Source organism: Limulus polyphemus, unplaced genomic scaffold (genome assembly GCF_000517525.1).
Source record: "Limulus polyphemus unplaced genomic scaffold, Limulus_polyphemus-2.1.2 Scaffold4695, whole genome shotgun sequence".
NCBI lineage: Eukaryota > Metazoa > Arthropoda > Merostomata > Xiphosura > Limulidae > Limulus > Limulus polyphemus.
The window spans coordinates 22,712-46,602 of record NW_013670305.1 but is presented as its reverse complement, the minus strand read 5'-3'; the positions used below and the strand labels follow the sequence as shown (position 1 = coordinate 46,602).

The window sequence follows — 23,891 nt, the reverse complement described above, 5'->3', positions numbered from 1 at the left end:
GCATTACAAAAGTCAAAGTTGTTAATAAGGTACTATAGAATTATATGATAAAACACAAAAATTAACTTTAGAAAAAAACTGTACGAGGTTTGAGGAACAAGTAATTGTAATGTTTTAACACATAATAAAAACTATGTCAAAATTGACGTGTGTTGGAAGTTTGTAGAAAACATACTTCTTAATGGTTTACACAAAATTAATTTTATTTACTCTTTAAAAACATGTTTCTTACATAACAACTCCTGAACCCACAAGCCAATCCTTGAAATTAACACTTTAAAATCCGCAAAACTAGAAGTGTCTTGAGAAATATCAAGGAACTACATAAATATATCATACTTTTAACTAAATTAAAGCTTAAGATATTTCCTCTTTATTTAGTCCATGTACTTATCTAATGGAGATCATGAAATTAAGAATGACATACCTGAAAATTCTATGCTTACAAAATAACAACCCTGATTTCAGGAAACTTCCTTGTGAAAGTTTGACATGTTTTACTTTCTCGTATTCTTTTATATGTAAAGTCTTTATTACTTTCTCGTATTCTTTTATATGTAAAGTCTTTATTACTTTCTCGTATTCTTTTATATGTAAAGTCTTTATTACTTTCTCGTATTCTTTTATATGTAAAGTCTTTATTACTTTCTCGTATTCTTTTATATGTAAAGTCTTTATTACTTTCTCGTATTCTTTTATATGTAAAGTCTTTATTAAAGTAAACCAATGAAAAGGATACTCGAACAGCAGAAGAGGATGTTACCAGTTTACGTGTCGTGATAATTTGAAATTCATTAAATAATCGGGTTTTCTGAATGATTAGAGGAAGCAATTGTATCCAAAACTTTTGTTCAAGGAACAAATAACAGAATACCATTCACTTCGGAGTGATAGACTATAGGGAAACCAGCTAGACAACAACACCCACCATCAACTCTTGGATTACTATTGTCAGACTGACTAGTGGGGTTTGACAGTCACTCTTTGATGCACCCAAAGTATGGCATGCAAGTTGTTTTTTTTTTGGTTAATGGGACTTGAACCATGGAATCTCACATTCACAATCTGACACACTACTATTTATCAGGCTGTTCTCGGGCTACCAGTCGGAAGAGTTCCAGACATTGGGAGGAGGGTGGGAAATTGACAAAATATTTCAAAAGCACAAAAGCAAGTAATTCATATACATAAAAAAAAAAAAAATCAACCTTTATATACAGTATAATTTGTAGAGATCAAGTCATTTATAAAATTTAATCATGAAAACACGAGAAAAAGAATAACAAAATGATATTGAGTTAAAAGGAAAACGATAACTTTCAAAGATATTAAAAACAAAACATTAAACCTACAGCTAGATAATCTAAAAACTTGTTAATAAAATAACTGAACCCAGTTCCTGTTGGTTTAAAACAGAAGACTCCAGTTTTACTTATTTCTAAGTAATTATTTAATGCTTTGAAATATGCATCACAAAGATAAAAACCAGTTTATTTGATCAGTACTTCTAATATAACTCTCCAAGGATTGCATTTAAAAACTACACTTTATCTACAGAAAATGTTATTTTTTTTACAAAAAAATAATAATTAGTAATTGATTAATGTTACAACAACAACAGTAATGTCTGAGAAATAAAACTATCACAGTTGTCAAAGTGATATTTTCATTTTTCATGATATGCTGTTATATCATTCCTCGTCTGTCATTTGAGACCATAAAAAGGTTAGTATCTTACTATTAAGATAACGATGAATTTAAATATTTTAGCAAATTAAACTCCCTTATTCAATGTTGAGACTAAGTCTATTCACCTCGACTTCTGCTGGAAATAACAACAGATGTAATTCAACTCGGACAGATCCAACACTGTAGCGAGAAGCTTGTACGTGTTAATTCTTGCATATCGTTGTGGTGAGACAGTAAGAAATATTTTTAATTCTAATTTTTACTAACATACACTACAAATAATGTCAAATAAACATTGCATAACTTTAATACTAAGATAAAATTCGAAATTAAGTTACGCATATCGTGACCAGTCTATGAACTGTTAAAAGTTTCTGGACCACATTGTCGATCACCCCTTTCAGTAGTACAATACTAATACTTCAATATACTACATAAGCAATCAAATACCAAATGTATATCAATTTGAAAGAATAACTTGTACAGAAAGGTGTAACATAAAAATGAAATAATCAACATTCTCAGAGTTACTAGTAGCATTATACTAATAGATTTTCAAATTTCTTTACCCTGGCAATTCTGATTCTAAGTTACACACCCCCACGATTTGTCAGTTTTTATTTTAAGTCTATCAATAGAAGATAAATCTCTGGCTCTTTCCAATAATGTTTGTCTTCATTAAAAAGGGGATATTTTAAAGTTACTTTCAAGTACATCACTTTTTACTTTATTATAATAAAAACCTGATTAATATAGATTTTCAAGTTTCGCAAGGCTTAACAGAACTTTACCTATTAAACATATACATCTATAAACGAATATGAAGATACAACTTTATAGGAAGGGGTGTATGAATTAGAAGTCTGTTGGAAATGTACTGTAAATGTTGTTTTTAATACTATTTTAGAAAATACACTACTTCCAATAATCATCCATGTTGTTAGGAGAACATGCAAGTTCAAAAAATAAACTTAAGACAAAAAAAAACAACAACCTATAATTCAAACATCTTTGAAAAGTTGACCTTTCTTCATCAGGGTCTAACTGGGAAACTGTTTCCAATATTCAAGTTTCTGCATTTAGCTGTAACAAACTTTAGTTCATTATCAATAACTGGATTTTATAATGTACTGTCAACTGGAAATTCAATGAATTGCATGCTCATTTCTTTGATGTTTGTTTTTCGCTTAGATTTGATGTCCATAACATTGTATGGTCACGCTTCAAAGTAGTATACACAAATATAATTTCTTAGAACTAACATAAATCACCTTTCCTTCTACTAACTGAGATCAGTTAGGTGTTAGCACCACGGAGTTTCGGCTTCTCGGTATCATGACTGCAGCCTGCACAACAAATAAAATATGATACACTGAATTATTACACAGTAACCGGCATTTCAAACATCATGTGCACAAACTAAAGTTTAAAACTACAAGAGATCCAGTCTCGTTTTTTGGTTTACTCCTGTTCAGGGTTACTGATGAAAGGAGGAATTCCCTAGAACCAGTTTACACTCAGTGACATATTGAAAATCCTAAAACAGACTAGACCTCCTGTAGACAAACCAGAACTTTAACCAGTTTAGGGAAATAAATTAGAAGCACAAAATGTCACATTTTAAATGATAACTGTGTTTTTATGCAACAACTTTGTAAATAATTATTCTTAGACTTATTCTAAATTTGAATAAATTTATAAAACAAATATATCTGAAAATCAAAGTCCACCACGATACTCCCATAAATTTCATTTTACCAACCAAACCACCATCTTCTCTCTATTATCTTCAAACTCACGTGCAACAATTATTTAAAAAAAAAACACGATCTTTTTATCAAAATTTTAAATGTTAATATACAAATTAAGCAATGAAAATTAACAAAATTAGTAAGGATAAGAGCATCGGTCACATGAATTATTTCTTAGTTGTTTAAATCTTCCAACTATAGTGCTCAAAACAGTTAAAGGTAAAGGATAACCAAGGTTTTCTATATTTCATCTAAAACAAGTGACACCTCTGAGCTACCCTTTATGAAAAATAAGCATCAGGATTGTGATCTCGTGCTACTGGAGTGTACACACAAGATATTCTTAATCAATACAAAGTGTTTGAAAATTATACAGAAGCTAAAGAAATATTACTGTATATAAGTAACGTTTAATTCAGTCAATATTTACCATTATGAAAGATCCAAGTTTTCAAGACCACCTTCTTGTGTAGTTGTACAACTTCTAAGTTATCTTGCATGTTTTAGTTCTTCATTAGTCATAGTTATACCTTTTATTAGATGTATGAAATCTACAAATTGATAAACTTTTTTTTTTGTACTTAGGCACAAATTTTTGAATGATAATAATAATTAACTACTGCCTTTCAACCAGTGAATAAACGAGCCTGATCGCTTATCCAAACATCACGAGTAAATAAGGCTTTATCTGTTTCATTCCTTAATGACCATAAGCTGCTTTTACATTTGATTTTAAGGGAAGAAAACTTTACAAATAGACACTTACCTCTATTATTCATAAACGTAACTAAAGAAACATTTCATGACCTTGTGCATTTTACTAACTATACAGAACTTCCCAAAAATATAATACAATGAGTATATTATGACTGACCATTGCTCCCCTTAAAACAGACCTTTTAAAAATTGTTTGTAGACAATTGTTAAGGAAAAAAAAAACCTGATTTGCACACACACACACACACACACACACACACACACGTGTGTGTGTGTGTGTATGTATGTGAATCAGCATTGATGGTAAAAGCAATTAAACATAGTGTTTTAGTACTATTATATTAAAACACTTGTTTTAATAAAACTATGATACTCGTTGTTGTTTTATTTTGCGTTAAAAGGATAACTTTACCTTCATACGTTTAGAAGCTCTTAAGACGGTCCTACTTAAAGGAGTACCCGTTCTCATGAGTTTTGGCACAATAACAGGTGGACTGTTTCCTACAGTCTTTTTTTCTTGAAACTTCCGTTTATCTCCTAACTTGTCCTTGATGTTACGAGCATCATCCATATTGCTCGTTGGTGCATTCTCTGTATCAAACAAATCCTTTTTTTCGTTCTAATGCAGTGAAGTAAGAAGATAAATTATTTATACAAATATAACATCTACAATTTAATAGAAAAACCTCATAATTCACCAGTGTTCAAAATATATATAGTAAATTCTATAAGAGCATTGAAAGATATCTCGAAAGAAAAATTAATGTCCATAAATATGACCAACAGATAGAACTTTAGTACGATGCTTTCCTCTTCGTAACAATCGAGATTTCATAAATTCAAGATCTACAATATTTAGAGGAGAAGCACATTTTTTATAAGCTCACAATATTCATATCTAAAGACGACTAAAGCTATTATTCTTGTGTTCGATTTCTACGTTTAAGGTTTGTTTTAAGTATTCCAAAAAAGAAAACATTGGAGTTTATACAAAACTTTCCATCAATCGAATTATCATTTCTAACAGAAAGTGTAACTACGATTTATGCCCTCAGGATGGGCACTGTAGCTAGATAGATACGTGTTGATCAGTGGCAGCTCGTAGTGATTTTGGGCCCTATGTACGAGGTGGTTGGACTCGTGTATATGCAAGCGGTATTTTACAAAACCCCCATGCCTAACTAGCACGTGCTCTGTTGTGTCTTTTAATGACGTTGACTCTTCTCTTGTTTCAGGTATGTACACGATATAAATTAAAAATTTACACATATGGGCATTATTATTTACGATTTTTACATTAGGTATTATAACAGTAATACAACCAGTTCTTAATAACCATCATTCAATCAATACTACAAGTCACACCATAGTAGATACAACACCTGATTCTTCAACATTACTAATGTTTACACCACGTAGAGGTAGAAGTAATTATCGGTAATCAGCTGGTGCAAACCATGTGGTTCTTTTGGGTGGGCCTTATGCAGATGCCTTGTTCATCAAGGCCTAGATCGTCCATTGATGTTGCAGTACATACTGCAGCAATTAACTAACAATATTAATAATGGCTGGAGACGGCTTGAATGGATAATGAAGAAAAACTTTGATATAACAGCAAATGTACAACGTTTCAACAAGGTTTTGTCATCATCAGGTTATTCTTCATTACCCATTCAAGCCGTTTCCAGCCACTATTAGTCTCAAAGTGGGTTCCTTGTCATCGAACTAACAATATTGTTCTGGACTTTGTTTAATGAAACTGGAGTTCATTATTAAACATTTCCAGAATGTACCTTTACTGTCTTCATTAGGAACTATAGCTAATCTCCACATTCACTAATCCAGTTGAAAATAAATTGGAATCACTATTATCAGTTAATAGAATATTCATACACGTGCCTATTGCTGCGCATTCAAGAAATGAACATGGATACCGCAAGCAGATAACATCTTATCGAACGTCGAGATCTCATCTAAATGTCAGTTTTCAAGGGTTAAAGATTGAAGAATCCATCCTAATAAAGAAAATTAAATGAAAAACGAATAAATATAAAGGTTGGCCTCTCATGTAGAGATGTTAACTACATTCTTAAGATTTTAACATGTCTCTACACACTTGTATAATGGTTAAAATATATGTTTTTACACTGTGTTTGTATTGATAAGTTGAAATAACATAGATATCTATAAAAATACTTATAGATACAAGTATGAAAATGTGTTTTTTATATATATATATATAATACTTCACCTGTTGGTTTTCACGTTATTCACCATGATTTGTTTCAATGATTTAAGTTCAAGAATGTTTGATATTATTTCCAATTTCATCTGAACCTTTCAGACAAATGTATTGATGTTCGATTAACTGATGATGGTGTTGTAATTTAATTACAGTTGTCGGTTGTCAGTATAGCTCCTGACAAAGCTGTAACAGCAAAATATTGAGCAAATAAAATTACATTCTGAAGATATAGGTCACTATTTTATTTATATTAGCCAGTATTAGTTAAGAAATGAAATGATTCTTCAGTTTACCTCGAGAATGTCCAGACTAGAACTACGTTGAATTTCTCCTAGGGTAATTTTCTTTTTGAAAGAGGCTCTTAAGAAATGTCTCTGCAAGAAAAACCAGACGAGTGTTTAGAAATAAAAAAAATAAAAACAATGTGATGTTCCCAAAACTACAGAAACTAAAGATTTGTTTTAAACTACTTTAAGTACACAAAACAAAACAATTAAAATTTTTCCCACAAGAATAATCAAGAAATAGGAATATTTCTTCAACGTTTCATATTTCTCAACAACAACAACCAAAAAACCAAGTTAATTGGATATTTAGTTCGCTATAAATATTAAACGTGGAAAGAAAGACATAACGAAGTGAACGATGTTATTGACAATCTGCTTACCTTAATGGAATCCCCTACTGATCTACTTCTTTTATGATTTCTCACTTTGTTGATTTTTGGTGTGCCAAACCCATTTTCTTTATTGAACTGCACATAGTTAAGAGAGTAAAACCAGAGAAATTATTCGGGTAAAAAGAAAGGAATTACTTCAAGATATATATAACGAGTCAGATACAAATTCACAAAATCTAATCCTTGGTATGATAACAGACCATGTACTATAATACATAATTCTTTTTTCCTAGGTAATGAATATCATATTTATCTATCGTTACTTTCTGTTCACAATATTGATATACTATTTAGTATATCTAACATCATTACTTTTTATTTTGCTTTGTTGTTTATTATTACACTTTCATCATAAAGTTTGTTTTGCATTATTAACTCAATATAGAAATACTTAGCACTAGCCTAAATCATCCAAGCTAGTCAAACCTCGTGGGGTGTTATTGGGATTATGGCCAAAAACATTGTTAACAGCAAGGATGCCCAACTGATGAAACAACTAATTCTAATCTGTACATGTAGTAATGTACATTTAATTAGCTATACTGATTTCCAGGTTGACTTTTAGTGTCAATCTAAGTGCATATCTTGCTTTGATCAGAAATTAATAAGAAAGGTACATCAACAGGGTAAGAGTAAAAACTGAAAACAAGCTATTTAAGTTACTTTTCATGAAAAAACATACAGTATGAAAGCTTAAAAGGTGATATTACCATGCAAAACCTTTAATTTTTTGTTACTCTGTAACAAATTCTTGCTCTTTTATAAAGACTAGGTGTTTTTTTTTACTTTGTATAGGCTGAACAATATTGGTTATTTATGTAAAAGCTAAATAAATTCTTACTTTTTTTAGCCTTTTTGGAGAACCTGAATACAGAATAAATGTGCTATAACAAGTTAAAAAACCCCGTTCTTAATTCTATCCCCTGAGAAATAAGAACAGGACCCCCCTTCCCAAATCATGGTATGATAATACAATTCCGTCTGAAATCACAGAAATTACAAAAACTTCCATTCTCTATCCCTCGTTATAAACTGACACAAGATACCTGCTTAAGAAACCTCTTCTTCTGTGAAGAATCAGGCATGCATTGTACGTACGCATAAAGCTCGGCTAACTGATGCGAGGTATAGTCTGCAGAATTCTTCCCTCCTTTCTTTCCTCGGTCACAGAAGGTTATAGCGGTGTGAATGGCGTCGCTCTGAAATTACAGACGCGATGTTTCAACCACTGACTTTAATTTTAATCGTCATAATTAATCATTACCAAACTAAGTTGCAAGTTAACAGTTTCAAACATTTTAATTTGCATTAATAAATCACAAACTAATGACACCCAGTATCAAAAATTAAAATTCCTGGTATTACGAAAGGTATGGTAACTCACCTTTACTTCCTATAGCAATAAAAAGGTTGAAAACCACTTATTTTAATTAAGAGAAATGTTAAAAAAAGAACATCTGCAGTTTACATGACTTTTATCACTCATTTTAGGCCTTTTTGGTTTCCAATGCTTTGCCAGCTTTTAATAAATAACTTTGAAAGTACTATTCTGCATATTCTCTCCAACTGGAGAGTTCTGGTATTGAACAAAAGACCTCTTGTGCAATGACTTGTGAGAGACAAAAGATAGATCTGAAATGCTATTTTCAACTGTCTCTGAACAATGTAAGAAGGCCATAGAAGAAAAAAAAATCTACAGTCTGTTTTTTCTCATATACTTATATATATAGATGATATTCTCAATAACTTGGCTAATGTTAAAGAACAGTTACCATTATTACAATTACACCAGTGCAAATGTAACAGTAGACGAAGCGAAATAAATCATGTCAACAATTACATTTGGGCATAAAACAGCACATAATCCATTGGTTGCCCGATTCATTTAGTAACAGTCCTTCTAGTAAATCCAGTTTGATCTCACTGAATCCCTATTGCTAAAAAACTCAGTTTTTAAAATAATATGTAAAAACAATTTTCTTTCTACTGAAAGGCTGCTAGTTAAAAAACACATTAACAAACTTATTGATAATTTTTTTATGTACACTTTCAAATACATCTTGCTCTCACTTCTCGTTATAAATTAGACATAGCTGTCCTACTTACTGCCCAGAACAGAGTATATATTTTTACAGCACTAACCTTCTGAGCAGCATCAGTCAGGGGAGAAACGACAGCCTCTTGCTCTTTAAAATGCATCTTTATGTCTTGCACAAGTTCGGCTGGTGCTTTAAACAAGTCATGAACATGGTCAATCATAAAGGACACCACTTTCACCACGTTTTCAAAGTCTGCCTGCAACTCCATGGCACTCATCTACAAAAGGTACATTGTAGCAACATTTACAGCATCATAACACTCTTTCTGATCTTTTATGGTGACTAGTCTTACGAATTACTCTATATATATTCTAACTTGAAACAACATTTCTGAAAAGTCATTACATATCTTTGACTATTCCTGAATTAATGACAGCAGGTATGCTGGTATCATCTGAATCAGGGACCTTATAAAAGGTAGAAAAAGAAACAAAAAAATAACATTAGTATGAATGAAGTGTGTTATATATATATATATATATAAAGCTCTATTAACACCCTTTTCCTTCATTCAAAATTAAGATTATTGATAAAGAGTGGTATTACGTAAATCCATTGTGACCGACATGAGCAGGTGTGACAAAAGACATTTGGGAATACACAAACTTGTTTTTACAATAATTCTTCTATAAATTTGGCCGGTGGTCACTTTTGTTCAAACCTTAGATCTCTAGAATTTGTTTTTATATATAATTCTCTTCTTCTGGAAAAACAACCTTCAAAGTCATGACATGTATCACAAGTAGTTACTATATACGAATAAGCTTTAGATGGTTACCATCTGGAGACCTCAAAATGATTCTGTGTTAATGTTGAGTAGGCTAATGACTCTTCAGGTTATTTCGAAAGCGACACAAAAACAAACAAAGTATTTGATGAATCCACAAAGAAAAATGTTTAATGGCACCCCAACCCATTGTTATAACAACAGATAAAGACAACTAGTAACACACAAACATCACTTAGAAGAAAAAAAATCATTTCATGGGCAGGATTTAGAAATATGGTGGTGATGAATGACATTCGGACCATATTCCTACATACTATCTTTCACATATTCTAAGGTTGTTGTTTTTTTTACCTTTCTTGGACACAGTAAGTGTGGAGCAAACAGAGTTGCTAGACTAACTGAATCCATCTTGTTCATCTGACGAGCCTTGGTCACTTTGTGCAGTAACATAAGAATGTCTTTTAATAAAAATTGATTTTCGATCGGCAGGAGAAGAATTAAAAGCTGCACCGTCTTCAGCTGCCGCTTCAAAACTTTCTCTCTTAGGCTCGGAGGAAGATCTTCTTGGTATAGTCCTGAATACGGAACAAAATCCAATAGTGCAGATATAAAAAGTAAGTAAATTATTATACAAAATATTTAAAAACTTTGAATTTTCTATTGATCACAACAGCGGAAAAACAAGAGCACAGCTAATCAATATATCCTGAAAACTATTTTATCTCCAAATTTAAGATTTATATATATATTAGACACATTTGAATTCCTCCTTAAAGTCTATATTGGCTTTGTAAGGTTCATATACTATTGTTTTATTATGCCTCACATTCACTTCTTTTAGTTTAACCGTGCAGTATCTCATTATGTAGCTTACTAGGTACTTGACAGTGTACTGTGAAGTGAGATTCCATTAGCAGTGGTTCTGGCATTTCTGCAAGAAAGTTTTTCAAAACACTTGCACAGTCATGAGAACTGTAATGGCCAGCATCTAAGTCGATGATTGCTCCCACGTTCAGTAATGTCTTCAGCTCTTGCTGTCGTGTCACACTTCCTGTTTTTCGAAACAGGCCTTCCTGACTAATATCTGAAAAAAGAGAGATGCAAATCTACAAAACTTACGTCTACTAATCATTCTTAAAAAAGTCATCTAATTAGTACCAGGTTTGGTTCGGTAAAAAAATAATAATAATTTATCATCTTTCCTAAACTGGAGAAATCTTTCATTTAATTATGGAGTTTGTGTGGTGTGTACAATAAACAATAACCCTTTGGGAGTCAATTGTCAGCTAAAATTCATCATTTTCTGGATATCATCTTCTAAGCTACCAATATCTTTTATTCCTGTGTATTTCAGGTTTAAAAAGAATTAAATTTGATTTGTGAAAAAAAAATAAAAATTATTGCAAGTTATCAGCCAATGGGATTCCAGCAAATGACTCTGGAATTCTACACCTCACGTGAGCAACTATCCCTACTTTGATCTATACTTCCTTTGATATTTTCAAAAATAGTTTTCTTTGATTTAGAATTATTTGTTTATAAATTGTTTCTGGTAGTAAGCCAGACAGATGGTAAAATGTGAAATAAGAGTTAAACCTGTATAAAATAGTATATAAATATTATTAGTTTATAAATTGTTTCTGGTAGTAAGTCAGACAGATGATAAAATGTAAAATAAGAGTTAATATTGTTGAGTGTTTTTAGTTCCTTATGGTTAAATAAAGTTTGATGACCTTTTTTGACCTTGTGGAAGTATCTTCCAGGTAAAGACTTATATATAAACTGAAATGTTATTTCATGAATTTCAGAGACAAGTCAGCCAAGTAAGACCAACAACTCGTGATGATTCTATTATAAATACAAGGTTTCTTCATTTATTTAGACACGATGAAATGAAACAAAGATATTGAGTGATCGTAACTTACTGAAATCTTTCGACAAGTACTTGATAAGTTGAAACACTTGACAAATTGCTTCCTGAGTCAGTGGAAGTCCATCCATGATACCTTTAGCTAGAAGATGCAAACTTGGTAAAATACGACAGTTATGAATTACCATATTAAGAGATAAAAACTTCATAATGTTGTTTAGACAACTAAAATACTAAAAATGAAGACAAACAAAAGAAAACGAAACACTCTGCGATTCCAACAGAAAGATACTTTTGTAAAATTACTTCAAATATTTTTTAAATTGTTCTTTCTTTATCTTTAACCATCAAGAAATCACTTTTCTTATTTTCCTTTCAATTGAAGGAATCTACAAATAATTTAAGAGTAAAGCTAGTAGATTCACGACAAAGGTCAATAAATTCTCCAAGTATATGGTCAGCGTGTAACTGTTTTATGACTTTGTCATTTTTTGGCACGTTGTCCAATTTGTATTGGTAGGTTCGTGTAATGATACCTTTGTAGGTCTACATAGCAACCACTAGTGTATTGGTAACTAATAGTTTAATCCAGTTTTTTTCACAGTTCATTTCATTAAGTGTTATTCATTACAATTGAAATACTTCTTTAACATATAACTGCATGTAACATCACACTTACGAACATTTTCTAACGTTGTCTACATGTGCGATTTAAAAATTAACCTAAATCTCCCGAGCTGATCAACGGTTGGGTGTAGCCAATCATTTAACATGCCCGGGCTGTGAATCCAAAGATTCAAGGTTTGCATATCGTGACCTCAAAAACGTGTTCCTCACCTTGGGACCTGTTATAAGTGTGACAATCAAATCCCATTGTTTCCACAGCTAGTGGTGGGTGATGTTGACTAGTTGTTCTCCTTCTAATCTTTCAGTTTAAAATTAGTGACGGTTATGAGCAGATAAACCTTGCATACCTATCAGTTAAAGTTAACAAAACAAGCAGAGTAAAGTTTCTAAGATTGGCACTATGACAAAGATTTTGTTAACTGTACGAATAGTTCAAACTAATGATTCAATGTTAAGTATATTTGACCAATCTGTTACACAGGTTTGACTATGCTAATTTAGTTACTAATATATATATAGTTTGATCCCAAGTTCTTAATTTTCAGAGATAACTCCTTAACCTAAGGAATTTGTTGTCTTTACAAAGACAATCTTTTTTATTTAATTCCACTACTGTAACATGAGGGGAAAAAAAGGAGTTTGTAACCAATGATTGGCAAACAACATAATTATTATGTTTTGGCACTTATGTATAAAGTTAAAATCATAAATGATATTCAACGTTAAACTTGGTACACAATTAAAAACATTTTATTAGGCCTATCTATGGCCTTCAAAAAGTTGACGACTATATGTTTCGACGTTGCAACGTCATCCTCAGGATAGACAATAAATAGGCCTAAATAAAATATTTTTAATTGTGTACCAATTTTAACGTTGAATATTATTTATGATATTGGCAAACAACGTTTCAGTTTACATGAACACTAAGCCCAACACGTTAAACTGTTGTAAAAAACAAAAAATCTATGAAAAGAAATAGTCCTAACTGGTTATTTTGATTGTTATTGAAATTAATTGTATATATATTAAAAGGAAGGGTACTTTGAAAGTGATTTCTTCCACCACTGTATACGCATGACACAGAAGTTCAAGTGTGGTGTTATATTTTAACATATATTGTGACGTTGTAAGGCTTGACAACAAAGCTTTGTTACTACTTCGGTCATGCTTTAAAACACAACGAGCTAGCTCCTTTGGAAGCAGCGGCCTGCTGAAGTTATAAAATAGCAGTTAGCTACAACAATAAACCATCAACACAGAGTGTGCACGTGGGTAGCAAAGCGAAAAGAATATGCAGCTGACTGTCACGAGCGCCCCCATCTGTTTTGTAGGGCGGAGCCGTATCAGCAGGAGCCCTTATTCCGTCAGTTCATTGCTAATAAAACCAGCTGCAGTCGCCTGCCCTTTTTTCACAGAATCCAGCCCGCGAACAAAACACTGACGTGTCTGCTGCCCTCGATAACAACGCATACGTTTTCATAACATAAGGACTCAAATGAGTTAACCTATTATTAAACTCAAGACAACTGCTCAAACGTGAAACTGATATTTACTAACTAAACTTTGAGATTTGATGAGCAATCTATGTCAGTTACTTGCATTGAAAAAAAAACAACAACAACAAAAAAAAAAAAAACAAGCTGCTTTTGGATTTATAACTACCACGAGCTCGTAAACCTAAATTTTAAAGTTACTACTTGGGTATATAATTTTGGTAACATACAATTAAGGCTCAGAAAGCACCCGCATACTTGGATTTCAAAGCTTGTTTTATTACCCTTATTGATATACAGATGGTAAAGTTTATAAACTGTCGTTAAAACAGCGTTTTAAAATGTAGTCCCGCGAGTGATAGTTATATTTTTTATTCACGCTAGAATCATTTCAATAAAACAACAGCCCCCACCAAACAAATCAAATTTTATATATATTGAAATTTTTTTATTACCTGTAATGTGCGGAAGGGTATTGCATAAATATTCGGTCAGAATGATGAACCTTTCTGATTACATTAACGTCCACTATGATTGGTTCAGAGCTGTCCAATCCGATACTTCGTATTAAACGTTTGTGATCTACTTATATTAACAAATTCGGTTAGTTTTTAAAGTATAGAACTTTATAAAGCAGTGACAATGAAATTGTTACTATTTTTTTTTTCCAAAACCACTGGTTATTGGGTCATAATTCATTTCATACACAAAATACCTCGAGGATTTAGTCTGTTTGGAATTTCGCGCAAAGTTACACAAGGGCTATCTGCGCTAGCCGTCCCAAATTTAGCAGTGATATACTAGAAGGAAGGCAGCTAGTCAACACCGCCAACTCTTGGGCTACTCTTTTACCAACGGATAGTGGGATTGACCGTCACATTATAAAGCCCCCACGGCTGAAAGGGCGCGTATGTTCGGTGGCGGGAATTCAAACCCGCTACCCTCAGATGGCGAGTCAAGCGCCCCCTAACCACAAAACCATTCCTCGATGAAGGGACCCATTTATATAACACTTTGAATTGAAAAAATAAACAGTTATTTTTACCATACCAAACCACGTATAACTACGTGCCAGTCGAAGTCACATCAACTATGAGAATGCACCCCCCCCACACACTTTAGAGTTCTAGGTGACGTAACATTAACTTAAATTCTGTAGCTTTATGAATGAAAGGAATACACCTGTTCTCGTGCATCACGTACGATCCATGACACGGAGTAAGGAATATATATATATGTGAACACCACCAACTATCAGAAGAGGTCACACCCACACATACGAAGCTATTGATGTAGTTTCAGGCCCTCAGAAACAGAGGCACGTTAATACGAAGGTTACACAAGACTGCTAAACACACATCATCATCAATATTATATGTAGATAGACAGACATAAGGCACCCGCTTGAAACTTTGATAAAGATGTAAACCTCAATAAGTATATCATGAAGCTCTTCAATTGACACAGTTCTTACATTCAAGTTGAGCTTTTTTTCAAACCAATAAGTTGGTTTCCACCCCACTACAAGGTGAGCAAAAAAAAAACATCCGACGGTGTGACCGAAGACTTAAGCATTTTTATTGTTACAAATCTAATACCTTGTTTTTAGATACAGAAAAAAAAACTTTATCTATTTAAACGTATCAATTATCTAAACGATTAAAAACCTTGTTATCTTCACGTACGTCGTGTTTCAAGCACGAGTCGTATGGTGGCGGTATTTAACACTAATTAAAAGAAATGTTATGACTTGTACCACCTGTCAACAACAGGCTAATAATATCGACATGAATAACATCAATAATAAAGATAACATCTGACCTGTGACTTTATTGTTGACAGAAAATTACCGACGTTCTGAACAATACACTAGAGGGTGCCACTACGATATATTTCTATACCTTATAAACGGGCAACATATAAACGTGCTTCTTCATATTCTATAACGGCCATCTTTTGTCAGCTGTCGTTTGGAGTTTCGACTTATTTTATATAATGAACCAACTGTATGTCTTTTTTTTAAACCTTGCTGAAGTAAAAATAAAAAAAAGAACAACACATTTATATAAAGTCGACTGTAGTGTACATTTGTGTTATATACAAGTAAAAAATATGGGAAAACTGTACATCAGGATGTCAGAGGCGAATTTCCTATTGGTCGAAAATACTCAAGTCTTTAATAAGCCTACATCTTCGATAGCTATCAAAAATGGTCAGAGGCCCGCAGACATTTGAGCCTCGCCCGACCCCGAGGGAACAAGATGGAACGCATCTACAACGTCTAACAGCAAAAAGTACTGTCTGGAGCTCTTAAACTCTTCAAACTCGTACACAAAACTACAAAATAGACGTGTGTGTGAATGCGTAGGAGCCAGTCCCACTATTTATACAATAACTTGTAATTTATTTATTCATACCAATTATTACCGATTCTTTATTTCTCCACCAGTTCGCTAGTACAATATCAAAAACTTCTGTTGTTTTTTTTCTGGATGACAGACAGCAGTTTTATACCTCTGCAACAATGGCTACAAGGACTCCGTCAGCGTGCATGGAATATCGTATCAGCGCGGCCCGACAAGAGATGCTACCCATTAATAAATAAATATTAATACATTTGTTAATAATTGTCCATGCTAGTTCCCAAATAAGTAGATATAAAGCTTGAGGTGACTTGCATGATTTTTTACATATAGTGATAAAATTTATTTAACCCCAGGAAATTTCCTTAATATAAACAACCTAACCGAATTTAAGACGTCCAAATAATGTCCATTTTGGCAATTACGTTAGGATACAAACTATTTTTATTCTCCAGATAATAATAAGAAAAACTTATTTCAATCATTACGGCTTCATTAGAGCTAATAGTTCTTGTACTATCATCCGTGGTAATTCCGCAACGGCGAAACATTGGCTGAAACAAGTTTTTTTATGACTATATGGAGAATAAATGCCGCTTTTTTTGTAACTTTATTGCCAAAATGTCTAAATCCCACTAGTACTTTTTTTTCTTAAACGAGTTTCCATCATCAGTTTTCAGTGAACTGTTGATAAGCAGGAATCGTTCGGCGACTGGGTCGAAACCCGTATCTAATTTGTTTGGGAAAAATGGCGAACGTACGAATTTTTCTCCTTAAGAAATATTTTATTATACAACTTCCAACGTAGATACGTCCCTATCATTATAGGAAGTTTAAATAAAAATACAGAACGCTGTAGTTTACAGTTATTATATACCGTATCGTACCAGACAATTTTTTTAACTTTACCGTACTTGAACCTCTCAATTCACTGACCCATAATGTAAAAGTGATAAGTACAATATTCAAACTAATGATTTTAAAACTAAACTGGGGGGGGTGAATCTACTTCTGTGAACACTGTAAACAAAGCCACGTCATTTGAGGCCTTACGCTGCAACATGATTGGGTAAGTAATGTACACCTCACACATGGATTGGCCAGTTGTTATTCGAAAAGCCCATACGTCACATTTGAAGCGTCTGTAATTATGTGGCTTGTTTAAAACTCGTAATAAAAAACACACACAACTAAAAGTCGCAACATTCAATGATTCAGCTGGGATAAGGAAAGTTGAAAAGAACAATGAATCTCGTGCAACAGGAGACAATTGAATTTATACAGGTTCTTCACACGTATTTTATATATTTTTTGAAACAATCAAACTTGTTGACTGAACGCTACTTTCAATCAACGAACATAGTACATCATCGCCATCTTGCGCTGGGTTTCTAAACAACAAGGAATTGGCGATGACCCATTATCACTAAATAATTACAAATTGTATTGCCTGTGACTTGCAATAAACAAGCTTTAACCAAATTACATGGCTAATTATTACCGTGTTTCATCACACTCAAACAGAATGTAATCGACTTTAAAAAACGTGATCAAGCCATACATATCCTTCTCATGTTGAACTAATTCCTTATTATATTCGAGGTATACTTTTCTGGAGTCATATTTCTTTGTTTTCATAACATGTCACAGAGGTAATGACACACCCATATCACCCCACCCTACACTTGACCCGGTTTCCTACTCGAGCTATTTCTCTGCCCGATATGTGTACACACACACACACACACAAATCACAATTCAACGTTTTCTGTGTACAAGGATTGACTATTCTAAATGCTATTCATATAGGCCTAACTGTGAAGCCTGTTACCGGATTATGAACACCGACACGTAGTTTTATCGATATTCATAACACGTGATAAAAAACACGTTGCCAGCTGCTGGTGTGATCCATATAATCCTCCCGTTGAATACCGGTTGTTAAAATCTAATCTAACACGGCATTACCTGAATGCAGCTGGTAAAGTTAATATATTCCTTATCTGTAGTTTTCAATCAGTCACAAAATCTGAGAAGCATGAATAATATTAGAAACTTTGGTTATACATAATAACTGTACATCAAAAGTGTAACTGATTTTACTGCGCATCTGTTGATGGAAAATATTCAAAGGATAGAACAATGAAAGAACGGATAAAAGATTTAAAAACTGTACACGTTTTCCTGTTATCATTAAACGTAAATATATTGCATATAATAATCCAATTTTAATATAGCTAAGCACGTCAATCCCCTAACGGCTGCCGTTAAAACGAACAATGTGTGGGAGAAAAAAAATTAGCTACGTAATCCATATTTAACTAGGATTGTTGTAGATATACACTTAATGTAAAATAAGGCCAAATTTTGTTGTTTTTTTTCCAATGTCACTTACTCCAGTTATATAATGAAAATGGAAACTACTGGGTTGGGGTCACTTTAAGCTAGACAACTTTCAGAAGTGCGCGAGCAGACAACGGTCGGCGACTGTGGCATAACAGGTGAAAGTTACATTGCATTAGAACTTATAGAAAGGGCAAAACCAATTAAAATTGGTCAGGTAGAACATTAGGGGTGGGATAAACGATTAAAATTGATTCAACACTGCAGCCAATAGTTGTGTATTGAGTTTACTTACTGATAAAGTATATTTTATTACAGTATACAGCTTTTACAGTAAGTAAGATTAGTTTTTTAAAACAGGTACGACGTTTTGATCACTGGTGCGATCATTATCAAGTACACAAGGTTTAGGAATAATGATCGCACTAGTGATAGAAACGTCGTACCTGTTCTAAAAACTAATATTGCTTACTGTAAAAGCTGTAAATATACTGTAAACAATAATTGAAGTAACAATATAAAAACAGGACAACCTAAAGTTGATCTATTTAAAAGGCAGAGTTAGCACTGATCCATCAATAAAATATAATTAATTTGAATTTATTTTACACTAGAGATAGAGAAAACACTCTATTGGTCCTACACTAAAGAGAAAATAATGACTCTATATTGATCATATCCAGAGAAAGAGGGGATAATCATACTGATCCCATATTGCAGAAGATAATTACCAATAGACCTAAAACTTGTGATAAAAATCACATTAAATTTAAATGAATTTTTTACATTTCTCTTAATTTGCCCATCACAGATTTATAAAAACAACATTTCCAATATATTTTTTATCTCACATAAGTCACAGCCCAACAGATCTTTCATAATTAGTTTAAATTCAACACTACTGATAGGATAACCAAAAGTTATCAAACCCCTTTGAGAAGAAAGTCAATAGATAAAATCAGCATGTTGGTATAAAACCAAACCAAAGTTAAAATTAACAAACACAGCAAAAGGCAGCCAATATTAAAATTGATCCATTTGTATAGAGAACATCAGGAGTTAAAACAATCTAAGAATAAAGAGGAGAGCCAGTTTAATCTAATAAATACAGTTATTGATTCAAATACTAGAGAAGACCCGTGTTAAAACTGAACTGTCCATACAGTAGAAGGCAAGGACTAAAATTAGGAGAGCCAGTTTAATCTAATAACTACAGTTATTGATTCAAATACTAGAGAAGACCCGTGTTAAAACTGAACTGTCCATACAGTAGAAGGCAAGGGCTAAAATTGACCTAACAAAAGAAAGAATAACTATAATGATTCAGCCAGAATTAAGATTGACCCTACACTACAGAAAAGATAATCAGATTTAAATTGATTCAAAGCTTTAGAGAATAACCAGTTTAAATTGATTTAGTACAACAGGTGTTAAGATTTACAATTTATCAAATACTATAAAGAAGTAACAATTAACCAAGATAGAAAAATATGCTGGAATTAACATTATACAATATTTTAAGTAAACTGTTCAAACAAATTCTACTTTCTCTATTATCATTTACCTTGTGTAAAGTCTAACTAATAGCCACAGTAACTTCTCACCTGGTCTTGTTTTCTTTCCAAAACCACCAAACCCTTTCCTGGATTTAGTTTCACTTTTTTTGGGCTCCAACAATGCAGAAAACTCTTCATGACTCAAGTCCAGTGTAAAACACAAATGCATTCGACATAAAGTCGCAAACTTCTCTGGGTCACTATTTCTCAGTTTGTCCACGAGTTTCTTCTGTGAACGGTGAACGTCTAAGTGACAGTCTTCCATTTTTATAGTGAGTTCAACAATTGCAATAAGACGTCAAAATAACTATAGGACACGGTTACAGAAATGAAACTCTTCAAACTAGGTAAAACAATGAAGCCTTGACATTTCTTTCTTGTGCTGAAACAAATATTTTGAATTGGACAATATTATATTAATATGTTTAGAAATAGAACCATTGTACTTGTATTTCTAAGTTTGAAAATAACTACAAAAGATTTTAAAGAACAGTATTAACACTCTCTAGTTCTCAAGACACTTAAATACATAACGTTTGTAAGAAGTTACAGTATAACTTTAAAGTAGGAAGGTTTAAACTAAAACTTAAACAATATGATAGCTTATTTAATTTTATTAATGTTTATTTATCAACATAAATAAGAGACAAATCCACTTTGGTTTTCTCTCTCTCCAAAAATACTACATACTATGCAAGTATTTTCATATTTTTCTGAAAACAAACAAAAATTACTCAGGGCTTACATTCAAACAGAAAATAGGAATCAAAAACAGTTAAGAACATTAAAATACTTTAATTTTGATTTCAGAAATTAATGAGCCTAAAAATTAATAAAATATTTTTTCATTTTGCTGAAAAAACAAAATTTAAGTTAATGAAGTGTTCTAACCTGTATGTTTCTTTTTACATAGATTTTTTTTCATAAATAAAAAATTTTGCTCAGGGAAAAACAAAACAAGAATGAAAACTAGAAGTTAGAACTGCATAAAATTGAGAAGTGTTATATAAACCATAAATGGTTATTGTAAATTTATAATAATAGTTAATATACTACAAAGTTTAACTCTAAGCGCTAAGCTAGCAATAGCCAATACTTCAAAAACTATCTTGGGAAATGTTAGCAGAACTTAGTTTTTACAAATTTTAATTTTATCCTTTACAAAACAACAACCAATGAAGGCCCACCTTAATGTTTAATTTTTAAACTCTTAACATATGGGACCTCCATGCTATTGTGTTCTACTGTTAGTGTTGTAACAGCGTTAGGCCATACTATTACTAAGTTACTCCTATGATTAATACTAATAGCATTAATTAGTGTTCAAAACTTTAAAAAATGTTGACTTACGCCTAATATTATTAATATACACTGATCAGTGAGTGATCTTTAAATTGTTTCATGCCACTTCGAAAGTAATTTTAGCTTTAAATTTCACACATTTATGTTAGAAAGCCTCAATCACTGAACGAGTCAATCTTTCTGCAGTAGTACTAGTAAAACTAGTAGTAATGGCAATATAACTTAAGGACTTGGTTTTTTAAAATCTTAAGCATAAAACTCGCCTAACATAACGTAGCCTTGTAACTTGTAAGCCAAACTTCAGTTACTTATTCATTTATATTATAATTGTACCGTCAGTGTTGCAAATTATAAAATTTAGAATAAAAATTATAAATACAAATTAACTTAAACAGTCAAATTTTTCAAGTTCAAGTATTATGCTGAATATATAGATGTTGGAATCTAAATGTAAATAACATTAATAATAATAGTACAAAAAGATGACTTAAATACAGACTGTTCACAAAAACCGTTGCTTACCAATACCATACAATTCACTTGATGTTATCTATCAAAACGTTACTTGGAATATTATAGAATACAGAACACTACAAAATATAAATCTCACACAGCGATATCATCAGACACTTCCTTTAGAAGTCATCCAGCCGTTGAAAACCCCGCCGTCTAGTGATTGGACGCTCCTACACAGAATCTACCAATCACGGTAAAGGAAACTTAAAAAAAAATTCTTTAATGACGTTAGCACATAGAGGGCAATATAAACAAATCTCTTTTAAAAGTAGTTACCAACAATTGAATTTTATATTTAATTTTAAGTAATATAAATTTTTTAAGTCGGAAAACGTTCGGTAATATTTTGACAATAATTATACCGCGTAATAAAATATGCTAGAATATAATGGGGAGAAACAATAGCACAGAGGATTACAACATTGTGTTTAAGGTACTGAAAACGCCTCAGAAGATCGAAATTTCGAAGGCTTTTCTTCTTGAGAAGCAAAGATACTAAAATGAATTGCGAAATATTTTCCAAATAAATTATAATTATAAAGTGATCAGCGTTTAAAAACCTTTACGAAACAACTGTGTTCGCAATTGAGCTTTCATTAAAAGGTGATATTAGAATGTACAGAAGCATGAGCTCATCATTTTTTTTTTCTGTTAATTTTAATGCAATGATATTTTGGAAGACAAATGACATAACTTTTGGCTAAAATACTTATTAAAATTTTGATTTGTTGTGATATGAATAAAATAGATGAAAAACTACACTTCACCAACTTATTCAGTTAAAACCGTAACAGATGTTAAGCGGTTTTCTGATCTAAATAGCGCCTCTCAGCTATTTATATTTATATATTATTGTATCCCAGATGGCCTGAAGATATAGAGTAATTAACATTTTCTGTACTTTCACTTGAAAGTTTTTATTAATGTATATCATGTGATTCTTACTAATTTTTCTTGTTATAATTAGTTTGTGAATGACTTGATTTGTGATATTTATTATGCATATTTTATTCTACTTATGTGTTAGTATTTACTTCAGTACACATAAAAAAAAAGCTCGTTAAGATACTCAACCAATAAAATCAGTCTGATTCCACACTTCAGAAAAACAGGAATGATTTCAAACTATGCTGGGAAGGAAGGTTATTGAATCTTTACATGGAATCCATTGTTCTTATTTTATTTTTAATTAATTATTTATGTCGGTGATTTTTAGTCATAAATTTACGTAACCTATTTGAATCGAACCACCAGCTTTTGCCTGAAACGTTTCGTGAGTAGTGAAAAACGCACATAACAGCGTAAGTTATTTTAGTGAATTAAAATAAAGTTAGTGGAGTCGTGCCAAATTTATTCATGTGATAGAAAAAAATCGTTGTTTCAAAAAACATAACTTGTCGTTAGAGTTAGTGTTGAGTTGAACGCCTAAAGCTGACAAACTAGATATATTAGTCACAGCAAGAACAAACAAACTGATAAACCAGTTATGACAGTTACGACAACGTGATATACATGTATTGAACTACAGCATCCCAAGTTTTTATTCATGAAGTTAAATAAATATATATATATATATGTACTTTAATATACTGAGCGGTATATCTTTTGTTGATTTGTGGAACGGAGAGAGAAAGATTAAGAAAGCTATTATATGATAAAAATATGGCTAATCATGAAATAGAAATTTAAATACCATATGTGCGTTTTATTTGATTAAAAGTTACACACTGGTCCATCTGTGCTGCGTCCATCATGAGTATCTAAAAATGGTTTGTAGGTTATAAGCCTTCACATTTACCGCTGAGCCACTAGGGGGCATTAAAATAGACTAATGAGCAATTTAATAATTTGGGTTCATTAGTACTACAGTCACAACATAACATTATATTTTGGGATAACATGAGACCT

The 23,891-nt window shown here is 32.1% G+C and overlaps 1 protein-coding gene across 2 annotated transcripts; it reads right to left on the bottom strand.

Moving 5' to 3' along the window:
- Positions 1-1,028: 1,028 nt before the first annotated feature.
- LOC106471550 (rho GTPase-activating protein 19-like) lies at positions 1,029-22,034 on the bottom strand. 2 transcript variants are annotated; one of them, XM_022400165.1, is made up of 11 exons: positions 21,990-22,034; positions 20,214-20,547; positions 11,836-11,922; positions 10,785-10,994; positions 10,262-10,485; positions 9,224-9,397; positions 8,128-8,280; positions 7,070-7,156; positions 6,696-6,776; positions 4,570-4,776; positions 1,029-3,035 (listed from the first exon to the last, which is right to left on the bottom strand). In XM_022400165.1, the coding sequence occupies exons 2-11, from the start codon at positions 20,428-20,430 to the stop codon at positions 2,982-2,984; spliced, it is 1,494 nt and encodes a 497-aa protein (XP_022255873.1). In that variant the 5' UTR covers positions 20,431-20,547; positions 21,990-22,034; the 3' UTR covers positions 1,029-2,981. The 2 variants fall into 2 exon arrangements, with proteins under 2 accessions (XP_022255873.1, XP_022255874.1); XM_022400166.1 differs by lacking the exons at positions 20,214-20,547; positions 21,990-22,034 and adding an exon at positions 15,725-15,777.
- Positions 22,035-23,891: the final 1,857 nt, after the last annotated feature.